General features: G+C 45.0%; 1 protein-coding gene and 1 pseudogene across 1 annotated transcript in view; both read left to right on the top strand.

Annotated features, from left to right (window-relative positions):
• Positions 1-4,711: 4,711 nt before the first annotated feature.
• Positions 4,712-5,321, top strand: LOC118002492 (annotated as a pseudogene).
• Positions 5,322-12,454: 7,133 nt separating this feature from the next.
• The window catches only part of KCNK13 (potassium two pore domain channel subfamily K member 13), a 100,713-nt gene continuing 92,078 nt past the window's right edge, over positions 12,455-21,089 (top strand). Inside the window, exon 1 of the mRNA XM_034992994.1 lies at positions 12,455-12,917. Within this exon, the coding sequence (XP_034848885.1) occupies positions 12,455-12,917 (463 nt within the window). The remainder of the gene's footprint in view (positions 12,918-21,089) is intronic.

Raw genomic sequence — 21,089 nt, 5'->3', positions numbered from 1 at the left:
ACAAGCCTGAAATGTGACTCAGCTCCAAGACACCCAGGACTCAGAATTGTCTGATCCCAGCTCTGCTGTCCACACCATGAGACCTTAGGCAAGTCATGTGATGCCTTTAAGTCTTCATTTTCTCATCTGTTAAGTGGGGGCTCATACCTATCCTATCTCATGGGATTGTTTTAAGAATCAAATGAATCAAATCAAATCAAAGGGTGCTCTTAAACACTGGCAAGAACTCCATAAATCTAAGTTGTAATGATTTTCATTCTCAAAGTAAAAGTGCTTGGGATTGGCAGTCTCTCTCTGGGGCACTTAGATGGTAATTCAAGTGTAGAAAATAAACCCATGTCTTTGAAAAATTAGCATTTTCCCACAAATACTGCTTCTAAACTACTTCATGAAAGTCATTTCTGGAAGATGGGTAGGTTTGAGTCCTGGCTGCAGCAGGGTAACCAGGATTCCACAGAAAGGGGACCGTATTCACAAGGAAATCTGCCTCCCTGGACCCAGTCTCTCAAACACTCTCAATAACTCCATAGAACTGACCTGCAGACTTCCAGTCCTAAAAGTCCTGGATCCACGTTGCCCACTGCCTGTTGGGTGGGACTGAGGAGTCCATGTGAATGTGAACCCCAAGGGTGAGTTGGCACTCTACCCCTGGAGGAAGCTCATTTTATAAATGAAAAAACAGGCTCAAAGAGGTATGGGAACCTGCCTAAGGTTGCAATCTTGAAGATCATGACAGCAAGCTCCTGCCTCCTGAACTCTGATACCAGAACAGGCTCAAGAGATGGGCATCTTTGATTATGCTTGGATGGGCAGAATCCACCTTTTGGTAGAAGAATGGACTGTGTGGTCTCATTGAGCCACTCAGCACCTTTCTAGAGACAGCCTGGGAACACTTCTAAAGAGCCCAGCCTCTGCCTTGCCATTATATTCTTCTCTGGCCCTCCAGCACACACTTGGCAGTGGATGGCCTCTCTCCTTGGTCTCTAATTCCTATTCTTGGAGTGGCACCCTGGCTCCCACTCAAAGTAGAACTGGGTGGCCTTAAAAATGAGTTTAGGAGTGAGGAGAGGGGATTGGCTGCATAAGGGAACTTTTGGGGCAACAGAAATGTTTCTATCATGATTGTGGCATTGGTTACATTTTACAAAACCCCTTGAATTTATACACCAAATTGGTAACTTTTCTTGTAAATGATAGCTCAATTTTAAGGTTGATTTTTAAAAACTCAAAGAATGCACAGGTCAGATATCCATTCATTTGTGCTAATTTTACATTGAAAGAAAAACTAAATTGTTGAACTCTAGTTAGTTATACATATGGCTGAAGGATTTAGGGGCAAGTAGTAATGGGTGCAGTTTACTTTGAAATGCATAGAAATAAGGTGTATTAATGGATAGAGTTATGATAAAATATAGAAAAACTTAACTGTATAATCTAGGTTACCACTATAAATTCTTTTACCTTTGGAGTATGTTTGAAAGTTTCATTTTATAATGTTGTGGGAGAAACCACATAACTTCAGGTTTCTGGCAGGGCCAAATAGCCCCAGTTGAACCAACTCTTTCACAAATAGAAAATATAAACTTGGAGAAAAGTCTTTAAAAAACCAGCTACTGAAAGTGACTGAAAGCTGCAGAAATGAAGGAGAGTTAACACTGGAAGAAAGCCACCACACTAGGTGAGTTTCCTGGTTTTGTTTGTTTAACCACTTCGGGCCTGAGGTCAGCGGCACCATAAAACCTCCAGGGGAAATCTATAGTCTTGCTGGCTAGAAGATCCAGAGGACAGGGTTTGGAGCAAACACAGTCTGAGTATGAGGAAGGAAAGAACAGAAAAGAGAGAACCAGAGAGAGGATTACCAGATTCTGTATATAAATTCTGCCCAAATCTCTGGCTGATCTCTGAGCTGTTCATGCACAGCCAAGGCCAAAATAACTAAAATTTAAGCTACTTCCCACTGCAGGGGAGACACTTTGCAGTTGAGTGCAGCCAAGTTAACTGCCTGTTTAAAAATAATAATTTAGGGGCACCTGGGTGGCTCAGTCGTTAAGTGTCTGCCTTCGGCTCAGGTCATGATCCCGGGGTCCTGGGATCGAGCCCTGCATCGGGCTCCCTGTTCGGCAGGGGACCTGCTTCTCCCTCTCCCACTCCCCCTGCTTGTGTTCCTTCTCTCGCTGTGTCTCTCTCTGTCAAATAAAACCTTTAAAAAATAAAAAAAATAATAAAAATAATAATTTAAAAAATAATTATTTTTCAAAGGAAAAGAACAGAATTCAGAGTTTCTACAACACATCATAAATTATCAGTTACAATGCTTAGGGTATAATCCAAAATTACTCAATATACAAATAAAGAGAAAGACATGGCTTATTCTCAAAAGACAAGCAAAGGAGACCAAAAGAATCTCCAAAGATTTTAAAAACAGCTAATAAAATTGTGTTCAAGAGTGTAAAAAAAAAAAAATCTTATATTGAGATAGCAAATCTCAGCAGGGCAGTAGGAATTCTTTTGAAAGAACTGAGTGGAAATTTTAGAACTGAAAAATACAATACTGACGGGGGCAGTTCTTCCCCCCTCTGTGTGCCTCCTATCCTCTCACATGACCACCACACTCAAAGCATTTCTGGTCACCAGATGTGTGGGGGTGTTTTCCCTGCCAAGCAATTCTGAGACACGCTGGGGGTCCTACAATTTAAATGCACACAACCTGGAGATAACGTCAGATCCCCCAGGTAAAGGGCTCAGTCCCACAAGACTGTCTCCACCCCACCCCCCACCCCCCAGTGCCAGTTACAAGTCCAGGTGGTCACCTGTGCTTCTGACCCATTTGCTGTAAATCAGAGGTTCCCATTACCCCTCCTCAGGTTTGATTAATTTGCTAGAGCAGCTCACGGAGCTCAGGAGAACACTACCAGTTTGTTAAAGGAACGATCAAGGGTACAGATTAATGGCCACGTGAAGAGAGATATAGGGGGAAGTCTGGGAGGGTCCCGAGCACAGGAGCATGTATCCCCGTGGAGTTTGAGTGCATAACCCTTCCAGTGTGGATGGGCTCACCAACCTGGAAGCTCCCCGAACTCTGTACTATTGGGGTTTTACGGAGGCTTCCTCACAGAGGCATGATCAATCATAAATTCCATTTCTAGCCCCTTCCCCTCTCTGGAAAATGGGGAGAGGGAGCTGAAAATTCCAAGTTTCTAATCATGGTTTGGTCTTTCTGGTGACCAGCCCCAATCCAGGAACCAAGCCCCCCCCACCCCCAGAGTCACCCCATTAGAATATAAGATGTTCCTAGTACTGTTACCACTTAGGAGTTTACAAGGGTTTCAGGAGCTCTGTGTCAGGAACTGGGGGCATGAACCAATAGGTGTATTTTCTATTATCTCACAATCTGAAATTAGAGGCTTCGGTAGATGGGCTTAGTAGCAGAATGGAGAGGACACAGGAGTCAGGGAACTTGAAGATAGGTAGATAGAAATTATCCAATCTGAAGAACAAACAGAAAACACTGAAAAGTGGGAATGGGATGGGAATTAGGGATTTGTGGGATAGTATCTCAAGGTTTAAGTTCTATGCGATTGGAATGCTAGGAGATGAGTTAAGTATGGGGCAGAGAAAATATTTAAAGAAATTATGGCTAAATATTTGGTGAGACATAAATTTACAGATTCAAGAAGCTCAGTGAATAAGCAACAGGGTAACACAAAACTCCACTGGGTGCCTCCTAGTCAAACTCATGATGACCACGCTTAAGACAAAATCTTGAAAGCAGCTAGAAGGAACAGGAACAGTAATTTGAATGACTGCTGACCTCTCATCAGAAACATGAGGCCAGAAGACAGCACAAAATGTCTTTCACATGCAGAAAGAAAGGTCATCTCAGAAATCTATATCTGGGGGCGCCTGGGTGGCTCAGTCGTTAAGCGTCTGCCTTCGGCTCAGGCCATGGTCCCAGGGTCCTGGGATCGAGCCCCGCATCGGGCTCCCTGCTCTGCAGGAAGCCTGCTTTCCCTCTCCCACTCCCCCTGCTTGTGTTCCCTCTCTCGCTGTGTCTCTCTCTGTCAAATAAATAAAGACAATCTTAAAAAAAAAAAAAAGCAGTCAAAACTTGCTTTAAAAAAAACCCACAAATCTATATCTGGTAGAAACATCTTTCAAGAAGGAAGACAAAATAACCACATTATCAGATAAAAGAAAATGAAGAGAATTTACAGACGTGCACTGCAAGAAATGCTAAAGGACATTCTTCAGGCTGAAGGAAGAACATACCAGAGAGAAGCTCAAATATTCAGGAAGGAAGGAAAGCCACCAGAAAGAGCAAATATCTGCAAATATAGAAGCCTTTCTCCTAAGAAATCTAGATTATAGAGGTGGGCCAGGTCTTGCACCTGGTGGGTGTTGGCGCAGTCTGTGGGAGCTGTGACTGGAGCGGGTGGGCTCTGTGCCCACCTGGGTGAGCTACTCACTTGGTGCACGGTTTCCTGTTCTCTCCCCTGCCCGGCTGCAGCTGGGGCCTTGCCTGACTCAGCCCAACCACAGCTTCAGGTTTGGACGAGGCTCCCTCAGCTCCTGCTATGCCAGCCTGAGGACAGGAAGCTTCTTTAAATCAATACTGACTGCAGAAACCCAGGGTTACTCCACTGTAGAGGGCGGTTGGAAGCTATAGAAAGATCTGGAAGAGGTGAAGGTGCTGCTGAAACATCCAGCTGAAACATCCAAGAATGAGACAGAAATCAAGAACATGATGCAGCAGAAATCACAGAGAAAAGCAGAACTTGACAATGAAAAGCTGCTGCTGTGGTTGCTCCCATCAGAACAGGATATAAGGTAAAAATTGGTAATTACAAATGGGATAAGTCAGATAAGGTAAAGTAGATTTTCACAAACTTAACTAGAGCTCATCAACTCCTGAGAATGTGCAGGTGCATTTCACAGAGAGGTCATTTGATCTTTTGGTAAAGAATATAAATAAGAAGAGTTACTCCCATGATTGTGAACAATCTCTTGAAACCCATCTCTGTGAAAGGCAGTTCAAAAAGAAGTCAAACAGACACAGTTCTTATCTTATGTAGAAAGAAAGCAGAAAACACGCAGTGGGACTACTTGACTCAGGTTGAAAAAGAATGAGAAGAGAAAGAAAAGCCCTCTTACAACACTGAAACAGATCCTAGTGAGGGATTGATGAATGTTCTAAAGAAAATTTACAAAGATGGAGATGATGATATGACGCAAACCATTAATAAAGCCTGGGTGGAATCAAGAGAGAAGCCAAAGGAGATACAGAATTTTTTCAGACTTTAAAGTCATTTTGGGAACTGTGATGTGGACAAATTGATGTTTCCAATAAGGAAATGTTGGTGAGCTGCACAGAGAAGTTGGACAGATAACTACTTACACAGCCTTCTTCTAATTAAAGGCAATGAATTCTCCTATTTCCTACTGGAGGATTCATTAAACACTTCCTCCAAAGATGGTTTCCTTGGTAATCTAGGCATTTTGTTCAAGAAAGATAATATACATTCTTGTGTGAAATGTGAAAAAGCAAGTCTTGTCTAATGATAATGCCACATTGTGTGGGTATTTTTTGTTCAGCTAAGAGGTAGAAAACAAAAGTAATTAGTTCCTAAGTTCCAACCAATGTAATAAGTAAAAATAAAACCTGAATTTGTACATTAAAACATATATTGCCATTTAAACAATAAAAAATTGTATTGTTGGGTTTTAGCATATGGGAATGTGATTTGAATGACAACCATAGTCGATGTGGGGAAGAAGATGGGAAATGAATATAGTTGCAAGGTTTCTGTATTTTACACCAAGTCATACAATAGTAGCTCTTAGAGGGCTGTGAAAAGCTAACCCTTAGCGTAAACACTTAAAAAATGCCAAGAGATAGAGCTAAAAAGTCAATAGATAACATGGAATTCTAAAAAATATTCAGTTAATCCAAAAGAAGATGGGAAAGGAGGATCAGAAACCAGCGGGGACAAACAAAACAAATAGTAATGTGGTAGACTTGAATCCAGTCCCCTAAATCACTACATTAAATATAAAAGGTCTCAACCTATATTTTCTAAGATGATAGCCACTAGCCACATGTGATATTTCAACTTAAATTATTAACATTAAATTACAAATTTAGTTCCTCAGTGGCACTCAAGAGCTCAATAGTCATATTAGACTACTATATTGAACAGCACAAATATTTACAAAATATTTCCATCATTGCAGAAGTTCTTTTGAATAGCGTTGATCTGATCAATTCAGTTAAAATGTGCAGATTGTCAGACCTGACCAAAAATCAAACCAAACCACCCAACCAACTTTCAACTGTATGCTGTCCACAACTAATCCACTTTAAATACGTAAAGACACAGGCTAAAAGTAAATGGAAAAGATACATGCAAATGTTAAGTACAAAAAGCCTGTGGTGACTAGATTAATATCAGATAAACTTTAATGTAAAGGGTATTACCAGAGATAAAGACATTTCATAAAAATAAAAGGGTTACTACATTGGGAAGATGTGATAATCATAAATGCTTGAACTTAATAACAGAGCTTCAAAGTATATGAAATTAAAATTGACATAATTAAAGAAATAGACAATTCCATAATCATGGTTTGTGATTTTTTTAAAGAAGATTTTTTATTTATCCATTTGAGAGAGAGCACGAGAAGAGGGGAGGGGCAGAGGGACAAGCAGACCCCTTGCTGAGCAGGGAGCTGGATGTGGGGCTCCATCCCAGGACCCTGAGATCATGACCTGAGCTGGAGTCAGAGGCTTAACCAACTGAGCCACCCAGGTACCTCATGGTTGGTGATTTTAACACTCTTCTCTCACCAGTCAATAGAATAACTAGAACAAACATCAGTAAAGACAGAAGATTTGAAAAACACTGTCAAGTACCTTGACCTAATTGACATATATAGAGTCTACACTTTACCCAACAACTGCAGAATACATATTCAAGTGCATATGGTATGTTCACAAAAATAGATCCTATGCTGGACCATAAAATAAGTCTCAAATTTAGAAAGATTGAAACACGTTGAATACGGTTCTCTGACCACAGTGAAAATGTTAGAAATAAATGATTTGTCTTAAAAAACCAGATATTTGGAAATTAAGCAACACACTTCTAAATAATTCATGGGTCAAAGAAGAAAAAATTAGAAAATATTTTGAAAATTATATGAAAATATACGGAAATTTTTAGGATGCAGCTAGCACAGGGAAAACAGGGAAATAGAGCTTTAAAATGCTAACATTAGAAAAGAGGAAAGGTCTAAAATCAGTGACTTAAGTGCCCACATAAGAAGCTAGGGGAAAGAAGCAAAGCAAACCCGAAACAAGTAGAAGAGTGAAAATAAGAGTAGGAACCCCAAGTAGAATTTATCCCAGAAATGCAAGGTTGGCTTAACAGTAGAAAAGCAATTAATGAAGTTCAATACATTAACAGAATAAAGGAGAAGACTGTAAGATCATTGCAGAAGATGCAGAGAAAGCATTTGGCAAAATTCAGCACTCATTTATGATTTAAAAAAAAAATAACTCTCAGGGGCACCTGGGTGGCTCAGTTGGTTAAGCGACTGCCTTCGGCTCAGGTCATGATCCTGGAGTCCCGGGATCGAGTCCTGCATCGGGCTCCCTGCTCAGCGAGGAGCCTGCTTCTCCCTCTGACCCTCCCCCCTCTCAGGTACTCTCTCTCATTCTCACTCTCTCAAATAAATAAATAAATCTTTAAAAAAAAAAAAACTCTCAGAGAACTAGAAATAAAAGAAACTTAACCTGATAGAGTATTTATGAAAAACCCACAGTTAATATATTTAACAGTGAAAAACTGGAGGCCTTCCCTTAAGATCACGAACAAGACAAAGATATCTGCTTCCACCTCTTCTATCCACCATTATATGAGGTCCTAACCATTGCAGTAAGAAAAGAAAAATAAATAGATGTCAGGAAGAAGTAAAACTCTGTTTCAAATGGCATGATTATACAGAAAACCCTAAAGGAATTAACGACTACAAGTGAATTTACTAAGGTTGCAGGAACCAAATTAGTTCATAAAACTTTATATACTTCAGCAGACAGCTGGAAAATGAAATCTTGAGATTTCATTTACAATAGCATCAAAACACCTAAAATACGATGAATTTACAAAAGATGTGCAAGACTTCTATGTGAAAACCTGTAAGACTGAAATGAATGGAGGAATAAACCTCATTCATGAATTAAGAGGTCAGTACTCCCCAGAATAGTTTCAACACAATTCTTTTTTTTTTTTTTTTTAAGATTTTTTATTTATTTATTCATGAGAGACAGAGAGAGAGGCAGAGGCAGAGGCAGAGGGAGAAGCAGGCTCCCAAGGAGCAGGGAGCCCGATGTGGGACTCGATCCCAGGACTCTGGGATCATGACCTGAGCCGAAGGCAGACGCTTAACCATCTGAGCCACCCAGGCGCCCAGTTTCAACACAGCTCTAATGAAGATCCCATACAAGACTTTTTCTGATGAAATTAACAACCTGATTCTATAATTTTTATGAAAACGTAAAGGTCTTATAATACCCAAAGAAAATCTTGAAAAAGAAGAGCACAATTGGAGGGCTCACAGTTCCTGATTTCATGACCTATTATAAAGCTACAAGTAATCAAGGTACTGTGGAATTAGCATAAACCTGAGCAAGATTCAGGTTCCTGAAATAAATTCACTCTTGTTTTTTTAGCAAATGGCACTGGAATAACTGGATATCCACATAGATTGAATGATCTTACCTCATGCCACACAGAAACAAACTTAAAATGGATCATAACCCAAATACAAAAGCTTAACTATAAAATTTAGAGAAAAAAACCCCATGAAACCTAAGCAACCTTGGGGGAAGTAAATGATTTCTTAATATAAAAAGAGCACCAAACATAAAGGAAATGACTGACAAATTGGACTTCACCAAAATTAAAAACATGGCATCAGAAAAACTCATTAAGAAAATAAATAGGCAAGCCAGAGACTGATAGAAAATATTTGCAAGATAGGTATCTGGGAAAGGACTGATCTCCTAGATACATAAAAAGAATCCCTACACCTCAATAATAAAAAAGAGAAATCAATTTTTAAACAGATACTCGATAACTTATATTTCAAGAGGTAATTTCAACATTAATATTCAACAAATTTACAAAGGCAGATATACAAATGGCCATAGCACATTAAGAAAGCAGGGAAATGCAAATTAAACCACAATCAGATAGCACTGCACATCCACCAGTATGTTCAAAATCATACCGGGTGTCTGGGTGGCTCAGTTGGTTAAGCGTCTGCCTTCAGCTCAGGTCATAATCTCAGGGATAGAGCCCCGAGTCGGGCTCCCTGCTCAGTGGAGAGTATGCTTCTTCTCCCTCTCCCTGTGCTTCTCGCCCCTGCTCATTCTCTCTCAAATAAATAATCTTTTTAAAAATTAAAAATAAAATCACAATGACTAATACTGCCAAATGTTTACAATGTTATGGAACTATTGTCCATTGTTGGTTGGTACAGCTACTCTGGAAAAATGTTAAGCAGTTTCATATAAAACTAAATACATACTCCTTTCCTAGGTATTTACCTGAGATATGAAAACAGATCCACAAAAATTTGTACAATAATATTCCTAATAGTTTTATGATAGCCAAAAAATTCTAACAGCCCTGGTTTCTATCAGTAGGAGAATGAATATTCAAACAATTAAAAATTAGCAATAAAGGGGCAACTGGGTGGCTCAGTTGGTTAAGTGACTGCCTTCAGCTCAGATCATGATCCTGGAGTCCCAGGATCAAGTCCAGCATCAGGCTCCTTGCTCTGCAGGGAGTCTGCTTCTCCCTCTGACCCTCTCCCCTCTCATGCTCTCTCCCTTTCTCAAATAAATAAATCTTTTTTTAAAAATCAGCAATAAAGGGCGCCTGGGTGGCTCAGTCGTTAAGCGTCTGCCTTTGGCTCAGGTCATGATCCCAGGGTCCTGGGATGGAGTCCCACATCGGGCTTCCCGCTCTGCGGGAAGCCTGCTTCTCCCTCTCCCACTCCCCCTGCTTGTGTTCCTGCTCTTGCTATGTCTCTCTCTGTTAAATAAATAAAATCTTTGAAAAAAAAAATCAGCAATAAAAAGGAATAAATGACCAAGACATAGATCATGGATAGATCTCAAAAAAAATGCTTTATACAAAAGTATAGAGTGGTAGAATTCCATTTACATGAAGATCTAGAACAAACAAAACCAAGTTATATGAAGACAAAACCAGTCCGTGGTAGGGAAAAAAATCAGAACAGTGATTTCCTCTGGAGGAATGTGGGTGGGGATTTGCTGACAAAGCTTTGAGGAACATTGACCTGCTGGTGATGTTTGGTTGATAGGGAGGGGTTTAATTTGCACCGGTATATGCCTTTGTCAGAACTCATCTAATAGCACACTTAAGATTTGTGCATTTCACTTTAAGTTTTACCCCAAAAGAAAAAAAATCTGTAAATATTGGACTCTCGTTAATGATATATAGGGAAAAGTATTGGGGACCTACTTTGAAATGCACCCAAATAAGATAAGTTGAGGGATGGAAAGAGGAATGGATAAATATGTAATAAAGCAAGTATAGTATAATGTTCATTGTAGAATCTAGGTGGTGAGTATATAAAATTCTTTCAACTTTGAAATTTTTCATAATAAAATGGGGGAGGGGAGTAATTGCTGGACTTACCCTCGTTATATACACGTCTCCATATGCACTACCACCTAAAGCTCTTGCCCCCAACAAATTAGATAAAACAGGGGCATTCAGGAGTAGATAACGGAGCTGAGGGGATGGCAGATGTATTGGAATCCAGAGCTCTGTGTTTCTTTATGCTCTGCTCCTGGCGAGTATAAGTGGGTGGTGGGTGGGCTCTGAGCCTGGGACTACTCTCTCGGAAGGCGGGGAACTTCTACTTAGTTTGAAGATGCCCACGCGTCCATTCCTCTATCCGTATTCACTCCCACATGCCAGGGGCTGGTGATTCCGGAGGGGCAGTGTGTGGCTGGGTACACAGGTGGGGGCGACATGTGTCTGGAGGAGACGGAGCGCCCTCTTCTGGCCCGGGGGGGGCCCCACTCAAGCCCGCTAAGTATCCAACCTGCCTCTACAGCACCCACTTCCCCGTGATCTGAGCCCCCGGGTGGGCCCGCCGAGAGACTGCATCTGCAGGCGGAGAACAGCGCTGGGAGCGGCGCCGCGCGGCCGGCAGGCTGGGAACCGGGTGGAGTCGCTGCCGTTGGCAGCCTCTTGGCTCCACCTGTTGCAGCTTCGGAGCTCTCGCCAGGCAGGGCCGAGCCCTGGGAGATCTGCTCCCAGCGCCGTTCTGCGGAGCGGGGCCACGGCGAGGAGGGGACCTGGGGACAGTCCTGACAGAGCGGCGCGTAAGGGGCTGTCCCTGGGAGGTGAGAGTCGAGCTCAGAGGCTGCGCCAGCGCCCCCTGAAAGGCGAGGTCTTGGGGAGGGAGCCCCTGGCCATTTGCTGGGGAGCCTGGCCGCTGCTCTGCACGGGGTGGGGGGAAAGCACTCCGCGCTGTGTCCTGGCAGCGCAAAATCTCTGGAGCACATTGAGGCGGCCAAGCCCGGAGGGCGGAGATGGAACTCTCCAGCCCCCGGTCCTCGGCCACCTCTCCGGGAGCTGGGGCTGCCTAGGGACGCGCGCGTCGGAAGACGCCCCCGCGCTGGACCCAGAGGCCAAGGGCTCTCCGGTCGGGGCAAGGCGAGGGAGGCTGCCTGGGGGAGATGCCCCTAACTCCCTTCGTCCCCTCATTCCGTCCGCCCTTTCTGGTCTCCTCCTCCAGCCGGTCTGGGCGCAGCGCAGGGGCCGGGCGCGAGGTAGGAACCCGTGGACTCCGCTCCGCGCAGTCCCTCGGGGTGCGCGCCCCCCGGGACCTGCTCCAGCCTCTACACCCCGGCAGCCGGGGGGGTAACCCCCGAGGCCTGAGGCTCCGCGCGACTGGCACGCAGCACCACGGATCCATCTGGGGAGGCCCCACCTGCGCCAGCACACCGACACCCCGCGTCCTAGCCGTCGGCGGCTTGAGAAGCGATGGTCAAAGAGACTGAGCCCGCCGGGCTCCTCTAACCCGCCAGCTTCCGAGGTCGGAAGACCTTTGCTTCGGGGGAAATTCAAGTCCGCCCCAATGTGCGCTGAGGACGCGCCACGCCCCCTCCCCAATCTGAGCAGAGCAGGGAGGGTCCCGGGGTGGAAACAGCGACCGCACCCCCGTGCCAAGAAGCAGCGGACTCTGCTCCCGGGCACTCGGACCTTGAGCTTTTAGGATAACTCAAGGCGGACGGCGGCCTCGAAGCGGATTTGAAACCAGGAGTCGAGGCGGACGTGGGGAGCTGGCGCCGCGGGAGCGGTCGAGGCGGCGGCCTGGGGAGCCGTGCGGCCTGGGGGCGCGCCCAGCGGTCATGGGCGAGCCGGCCGTCGGGCGTCCGGGGGCGGGTTGGGCGGCGACCCCCCGGGGGGGCCTGGGCGAGAGTCGGCCGGTGGCCCCGGCCTTCCAGCGCGGGGTTGCCCCCGGGGACCCGGCCACGGCCGGCCGGGGTTGCGGCTGCAGCTGCGGCCCGGGCTACCTGAACGAGGACAACGCGCGCTTCCTGCTGCTCGCCGCGCTCATCGTGCTCTACCTGCTGGGCGGCGCCGCGGTCTTCTCGGCGCTGGAGCTGGCGCACGAGCGTCAGGCCAAGCAGCGCTGGGAGGAGCGCCTGGCCAACTTCAGCCGCCGCCACAACCTGAGCCGCGACGAGCTGCGCGGCTTCCTTCGCTACTACGAGGAGGCCACCGAGGCCGGCATCCGCGTGGACAGCGCCCGGCCGCGCTGGGACTTCACCGGCGCCTTCTATTTCGTGGGCACAGTCGTGTCCACCATAGGTAAGTGGGCGTCGCTGGTGGCCGGAGGGTGGGCCGCTTCTCAGCCTTGCGATCCTCCACCTCCGCGCTCAGCCGGGCCGCACGGAGGTGAGCTGTTGCCCCGTCCACCCGCGGTTCTGCCTCCCGGCTTTTCTGCACGCGGCCCGCGGAGCAGCTGCCCGGGCAGCCCCTGGGAGCTCGTTCTAAAGGCCGTCTCCGCCTCGCCCTGCCCTCCTGAGTCAGGGCCGGCTCGTTAACACGGCGCTCGGGGGATTTGAATGAGCCTTCGAGGGCTCTGGAGGATTTTCAATCTAGGTAAGGAGACAGAGCTTGAGTTCCCGGAACTTTAGGGGAGAAAGCTTACAAATCCGAACAGGGACCTACGAAGATTTATTGACCTAACGCCATGCGGGAGGCAATGGTTAGAGGGGGAGGCACGAATTTTAAGACTGTCCATGACTTCAGACTTACAGAGAGAAAAATCAGATTGAATACCAAATTGGAAGTAAGGAGGCAAAAGTGCTGATGAGGATGGAAATAATTTCCTACCAGGAAGAAAGAGGAGTGACCTTTGGGTTGAGCCAGGTAGTGTTAGGTGTGGTTTGGGGACTCAAGTGTTTTGTGCTGTAGAGGAGAATTTCGTTTGAGGGTGCCCCATGAGCTACCTGGTCTAGATGGAGTAGTAGAGGGAAGGCCAGGAAGGTCTCCGGGCTCAGGGCATGAAGGGCAACCTTTACCACCAAACTAAGGAGCTAGAACTTATCTTGAGACAATTGGGAGCCATTGAGAGTTTTTGAGCAAGGGTGTGACAGCACAGTTATGGTCGGTTATACCTTTATTTGTAGCAGAAGGAAAACGTTGGGAGTCTTTGTACTACACCTCTAGAGACTGTTCCTCTTTGAAGCATAATCAAGTGAGAAGGGGGTTGGGGACAAGGCTATATAAATTCTGAGGGAAGGAGAGAGCTGAAGCGGAGGGGGGGGTTTGAAAGACGACCCAGAAAGAGAGTAGCTGCCAGGTGCCAGGGCCCAGGAACTGCAACAGGGCCCTCAGGGCGCAACGGGTGCTCTCAGCCCTGGCCCCTGTGCTTGGGAGGAGAGCTTGTCAGTGAGGCAGGGTGACAAGGCAAACTTGCTTGAACCTCCCACGCATGGCTGTCTCAGGTTGACATTCTGCCAGGAGAATGATTAGTCCAGAAAGATTTCCCAAGGTTAGTCTAGAAGCCCAGGGCTTCAGCTGGTGAGTAGGAGGCATGGCAGGGAGGACTGGCATGGTTAGGGACACACGGGCTCTCACCACCCCCACCCCATTCCATACCCTGTCCCTGCCCATCAGCGGGCCGTTATGACACCACAGTTACCGGGGCCGCAAGAAAAGCTCTCTTAGGATTTCCTAGGATGATTAGGACGCGAGGCCCTGAGGGGGACAGAGAGGGAATAATGCCCATCACGGTTCTCTCTCCCAGCCCACAATCTCTGCTGGGCTGTCTTAGCAGAATTCCCTAAATCCCCCGCTGTGTCAACTCCTTTGTCTCTGAAGACGGTTCCAGAATTTCTGTGTAGGGAGGACTTGGGGTAGACAGCCTGATTGAGAAGTGTCGCTGTGGAGCTGACCTCGACTCTGTGTCTGCATCGTGAGTAGTGTTTTTATTCAGACTGATGATTCATTTGGAGGTGATCTTGGTGGGAGATTGGGGGAGCTAAATCCGCTCCCCCACCACAAGCCACCCCTTGGTCCTCCCCATGGACATGGAGGTAGGAAGGAGCAGGGGCTTTTGAGGCACGCATGTAATAATGTGGCCTGTTGGAAAGAAGGGAATCCTGGACTGAGAGTCTGGAGTTGGAGCTATTGGTCCTGTCTCCGTAGTTGGGCAAGTTTCTTAACCATGCTGAGCCCCATCCTTCTCACCTGAGATGTCCACAAAGCGGCCACCTTGGCCCTGGCATGTGTTTGCTGTTGAGCAACTATTCTGTCTCCTGCTCACTCCCTCCCCCTAAGCCTGCTCCTCTTGCAGGATTCTCGAGTGCTGATGAGCTCATGGAAGTGAATGTTCTTTACAAAGTACAAAGCACAGGCTTATTTTTACTTTCTCAATTCTAACATTTCCTTTTAAATTGTTTCATTAATTGCTGTTGTAATTACGGCACTCACTCCCCTTTATTAGGATACATATTAGGCACATACTGTGATTATTATGTGAATATGTGATGCAGCTAATTACCGCATTACATTTACACTTAATTCCCATCAACACAACTCCATGAGGTAGGTATGATTATCCTCATTTTATAGACAAGGGAGCTAAGGCTTCATGTTCTTTGCAAAATAATGTATAAAGAAGAAAAAAAGTTAAGCCATCTGCAGTCATCTGGTAACTGCAAGTTAAGCCATCAGACATCACCCCCAATTTAATCATTGTTAACATTCTGGTGCATTTCTTTCTATTCTTTTTTTTCTATGCATACACATAAGTACATACATATTTTTTAAAATTGGGATCATATTCAATAAGCCTTTCATCTTGTATTTTAGGTGTAACAATTACATGATGTTTTTCATCTAAAATAGTTCCACTATGCTTTATTCTGCAAAGACTTTGAAGTAACAGACAACAAGAAAGCATATGGTAAAACAATGAAAAACATGTAAATAAAACTTGAGAACCAGGAAAAAGAAGAACAGAAATATGGAAAGCAAACGGATCGAGGAAGTTGCTAGAGATGAGCTTTGTCTTAGTTTAGGTTCCCTCAGAAGCAGACACTGAGCCAAGAATTTGAGTTGATTGGCAGGTGCAAGGGATACAGGCAAGGGAAGGAGGAAGTGATACAGAAAGGGAAGTCAGTCACCATAGGGTCTGCTATTCGCAGGAACTGTAGTGGGCAACTGGTACTTTCTCCCAAGTGGAAGCTTGAATCAATGCAAAAAGCTCATGACCCAGAATTATCCTAGGTAAGGGGCCTGGGGTATTTATACACCCACACCTGTCAGCAGCTGGTTCAAAGCTGCTTGGAGAGCAGGGGAAGCACAAGGATAATTCCCAGGTACAGATTTCTCCTGCCATCCAAAAGTAGTTTCTGTGGAACCTTTTGTAAACTGAAATGGCATGAAAGGATGAAGCAAGTGCCATTTCCTAAAAGTGAAAATCCTCAGATTTCTTTCGGTTAGCAATTACACGTAATACTAACCTAGGCCTCTCATTAAAGCAAAGTGGCATAAAGCAAACTCGAAGATAATGGGGGAAACCTGTACTTCTGGCCTGATTTTTTTTTGTTTTTCATAGACAGCCCAAGGGCAGTCCTCTGACAAAGATATAGGCACTGGCCATCTGAAGTCAGGCCAGTGTGCCCAGAAATGGTAAAGCAGGTCCCAAAAGGTGTAGGTGGGGCATCAACAAGGACTATTCAAGCTTGAAATTTGGTTGCAAGCCCCACGGCCGAGTCAGGACCCATACTGGAATCCTTATTATCAGTAGGAAGCATCAACCTTATCCCGGGACCTAATCCTCAAAGAGTTTCCCCTTGGGATTTTGTATAGGAAGGATTGCATAGGATAGTGGGTGAGGTTCACAGACAACATTTTCCTGAAAATGTAATTGAGGATTTCATGCACCTGTTGTCTGAGATCTTTGATTTAAAAGTCAGAGCAGAGGGTCGCCTGGGTGGCTCAATTGTTTGAGTGTCTGCCTTCAGCTTGGGTCGTGATCCTGGAGTCCTGGGATCAGGTCCCTCTGTGGGGGAGCCTGCTTCTCCCTCTGCCTGCTGATCCCCCTGCTTTCTCTCTCTCTCTCTCTCTCTCTGTCAAATAAATGAATAAAATCTTAAAAAAAAAAAAGTCAGAGCAGAACCCCAAATTCTACCCCAAAACTAATAATACACTATATGTGAACTAACTTGAACTTAAATAAAATTTTAAAGAATAGAAAGAGCAGAATGAAAAACAGTTTGGCAGTTTCTCAAAAGGCTAAACAGAGAACTAACATATGACCCAGCAATTCCACTCCTAGGGCACATATTCAAAAGAATTGAAAGCAGATGCTCAGATATTGTGCACCCATGTTTGTTGCAGTGTTATTATAATAGCTAAAAAGTGGAAACAGCCCAAGCATTCGTCAGCAGATGGATGGATAAACACAAAGTGGTAGATACGTACAATGGAGTACTATTGAGCCGCAAAAAGAACGGAATTTTGATGTATGCTACAACATGGATGGACCCTGAAAGCATTATACTTAATGAAATAAGCCAGACACAGAAGGACAAATATTATATAATTCCACTTATATGAGGTACGTAGAATAGACAAATTCTAGAGGAATGGAAGGTAGAGCAGAAGTTACCAGAGGCTTGCTGGGAGAGGAGAAGGGTTGTTTTATGAGTATGGCACTTTTGTTGGGGATAATAAAAAAAGGTTTGGGTGTGGATAGGGGTGATGATTAAACAACAATAGAGTGAATGTATTTAATGCCACTGAATTATACACTTAGGAATGGTTACAGTGGTAAATATTATGTCTCTTTTGCCACAATTTAAGAGGAGCAGAATATGAAAACACAAGTCAGGGATGCTGGTTCTGAAAGAGGCTGGTGATCAGATTGAAACAAGAATAAACTTGAAGTACTCAGAGAAGTAGATTGATAGTATATCCTGTAAATAATCTTCTATAAATATCTTTTCTCTCAAATAGGCTTTTGTTAGGAGTTTGTTTCTGTATCCGCCTGTGTATTCATAACTCAGCTTCTCGCCAAAAAGGACTTGAGGTCATTTGCATATGATATGGTCAAGGTAGGCTTGGGCTTTAGGTTACCCCCAAATCTCTGTAGCTTAACACATCCCAGGGGCTTACTTCGTACTCACCCCAAGCTCACTGTGGTGTGTGTGGTGACTTCCCCAGGGCGGTTGTCTCCTTTGTTGGCCCAGTGTTCAGGCTGCTTTCATCAGCTCATGCTTCCAGGACTGCCCAGGCAGGGGAGGGAAGGGCTGAAGTGTGGAGTACCAGCAATCAGTGGCCATCACCTGGAAGTGACCCAAGTCACATCCACACACATTCCATTGGCCCAACCAAGTCACATGGCCACACCCAACTTCAAGGACTTGGGGGAACCACACTGCTCCCCCGAGTCCAGAAGTGGATAAGACTCGATATTGGTGAACAGCTCAGAGGCCTACTACACATCATATATACGATGCCACACCCAACTTCAAGGACTTGGGGGAACCACACTGCTCCCCCGAGTCCAGAAGTGGATAAGACTCGATATTGGTGAACAGCTCAGAGGCCTACTACACATCATATGTACGATGCACTAGAAATGGATGATAATGGATTTAAGACATTGGGGAGATGAGAAACCATGAATAGGATAGTTCCATGCCCTGTGATCAAGACCTGAGCTGAGATCAAGAGTCAGGTGCTTAACTGACTGGGCCAGCCAGGCGCCCCTAGCCACATATTGTTCATACACAGAGGTTTATGTCAAAAAGACCTGCATAATTGCCAAAAGTGAGCCCCAGATTTGGCTCTGAGTTTCCAGTTGTCAAAATAAAGAGGCAAGGACAACCATTAAATGGCCCCTCTTATCCAGGCTGCCTGTTTGGAAAACACCCAACTTCTTCAGACTGGAATAAAATTTTTTCTACAGATTGTTATGAATGGGAGTACTTAAGACGATGAGTAATCTCCTCCCCAGCATCTGCGCCATCAATATGAAAGAGAACTGTGTGCTCTTGCATAGCATCGCATCCTTCAGTGCAAGGTGCAGTTCAGCAAAAGCCCCTCTGGAAATTGGGCGGACATACAGCTCCCAGTGCTGTGGTCCACTAAGATTGTTTAAAATTCTCTGCTGTCGGGGCGCCTGGGTGGCTCAGATGGTTAAGCGTCTGCCTTCGGCTCAGGTCATGATCCCAGGGTCCTGGGATCGAGCCCCGCATCGGGCTCCCTGCTTGGCGGGGAGCCTGCTTCTCCCTCTCCCTCTACTGTTCCGCCTGCTTGTGCTCTCTCACTCTATCAAATAAATAAATAAAATCTTTAAAAAAAAAAAATTCTCTGCTGTCAGTTCCCATGCTTCAATGCCTATAAGAATTCACCTAAGGGGAGTATGGTGCTTGTTAAAATGTAGGGATTTGGGCCCGCCTTTCAGAGATCCTGATGCAGTAAATCTGCATTTTCAGAAACTTCCCCAGATGGCCCTGATGTAGGCAGTATAGGGAGCGCACTGAGGCATGTCTGATGGAAGTGGGTATAGGGTTGAAGACCGTGGAGATCCTTGCTATTCAAAGAGTGGCTGATGAAGCCATGTTGTCAGCATCACCTCAGACCTTGTTAGAAATGCAGAATCTCAGGCCAACCCCAGACCACCTGAGTTAGAATCTGTTCTTTAACAAAACGCCCAGGTGAGTCATAGGCACATGAAAGGTGTTTCGTGATGTTGCTGATGAGGGCAAGGCCCCCTGTGCTCTAGAACATAGACAAACCAGTGGCCAGGCTGGAATGGAGAGGAGGGGAAATGTGCTCATCTCTTGTCTTGGTGAACCTCCTCTCCAGCTGGTCGTTAAGTACACGAGGAACAAGTTGATTTAGCCAAGAGCAGCCCAGCCAGATGCAGGGATGCACTGGGATTGGGCTAAGAAGGGGACCGTGGCTCGTGCCGATCTGAGAGGCTCGGACAGAGAGGTGCCAAGCCCCTCCTCCATGGCGGAACACTGAAGGTAGATTTCCAGATTTGCAGCAACGGTTGTGTTCATTTTAATTAAACAGAAGTAGTTAGGCTCCACCCCCTTTTTGGCCCTGGGTGTGACTTGTGTGTGGCAAGTGCGTGCAGCAGTATTCTACAAGGCTCGAAGGCTCGTGGGGCTCAGGAGCTGGGCTGACGAGTACCTGATTTGGCCTGGTCAGCGTGCAAATCTGTGTGGTGCTGAACTGAATATTGTTTTTGGAATCTGTTTTTTCCTATGTGGGAACAAAGTTGAGGAAAGAGCTTATGAAATCGAATTATATCAGGTTCAAACAGAATATTGGGAGTCACCATTCTACAGTATAAAGCTATAAACTAACATCATGAACAGGTATTGAGAAAGAATAAAAACATCTCATGAGTACATTAATGATCATCACATGTTAGTGGTTCTCATACATGTGTCAGGATTTAAATCACACATTGACTAGGCACTTTATATTTTACAAAGCATTTGTGCACAAATCTTATGAGGTAGGCAGAGAAGTTATCTATCCATTTTGCAGGTAAGGAAACTGAGGACAGAAAGCAGAGTTACCTTACTCGGGACTTACTCTGCTATAAAGTGGCAAAGTCAAGGTTAGAACCAAGTTTTGTTTTGTTTACTGTCTGATGATAAAAGAAATACATACTCATTTGAGAAGACTGGAAATATATGGGAAAGTATAAGAAAGTAGAAAACACCCATAATTCCACCATCCGACAAGAATCACTGTTAATGTTTTGGTGTATCATATTATATTGTACTTCAAGTGCTATTTCATTGAATCTAAGATGCTTTGTTATTTTGTGTACCATTAAGAAAGAAAGAATGCTGCCAATTAAATGTTGACGTGCTAGCCATTGTGAGATCACCTCAATTTCCAAGATATTAAAATGTTGGGGAAAGGTACATCTTAAAGTCACAGAAATAGATTATATTTTGTATCTGATTATTTCCCGCATAACCACTATGACATGAGCATATGTTGTAATTGGGTAAAAATGAATCTCATAATTAGAATTTCTTTGATTTATACTAAAGTTGATTAATTTTAAATACTTATTAAATACACTTATAGTTTGGGGCACCTCTGTGGCTTAGTCGGTTAAGAGTCTGCCTTCGGGGGTGCCTGGGTGGCTCAGATGGTTAAGCGTCTGCCTTCGGCTCAGGTCATGATCCCAGGGTCCTGGGATCGAGTCCTGCCTCGGACTCCCTGCTCCTTGGGAGCCTACTTCTCCCTCTGCCTCTCTCTCTCTCTCTCAGTCTCTCATGAATAAATAAATAAAATCTTTAAAAAAAAAAAAAGAGTCTGCCTTCGGCTCAGGTCATGATCTCAGGGTTTTGGGATCGACGAGCCCCGCATCAGGCTCCCTGCTCATTGGGGAGTCTGCTTCTCCCTCTTGCTCTGACCCTCCCCCTTCTTGTGCTCTCTCTTTCTCTCAAATAAATAATAAAATCTTAAAAAAAAAAAAAAAACCCA

This window comes from Mirounga leonina, unplaced genomic scaffold, assembly GCF_011800145.1.
Source record: "Mirounga leonina isolate KUSES-001 unplaced genomic scaffold, KU_Mleo_1.0 Mir_82, whole genome shotgun sequence".
In the NCBI taxonomy this organism is placed as follows: domain Eukaryota; kingdom Metazoa; phylum Chordata; class Mammalia; order Carnivora; family Phocidae; genus Mirounga; species Mirounga leonina.
Note: the sequence above shows the minus strand (reverse complement) of the source record. Positions and strands in the feature narration are given on the sequence as shown.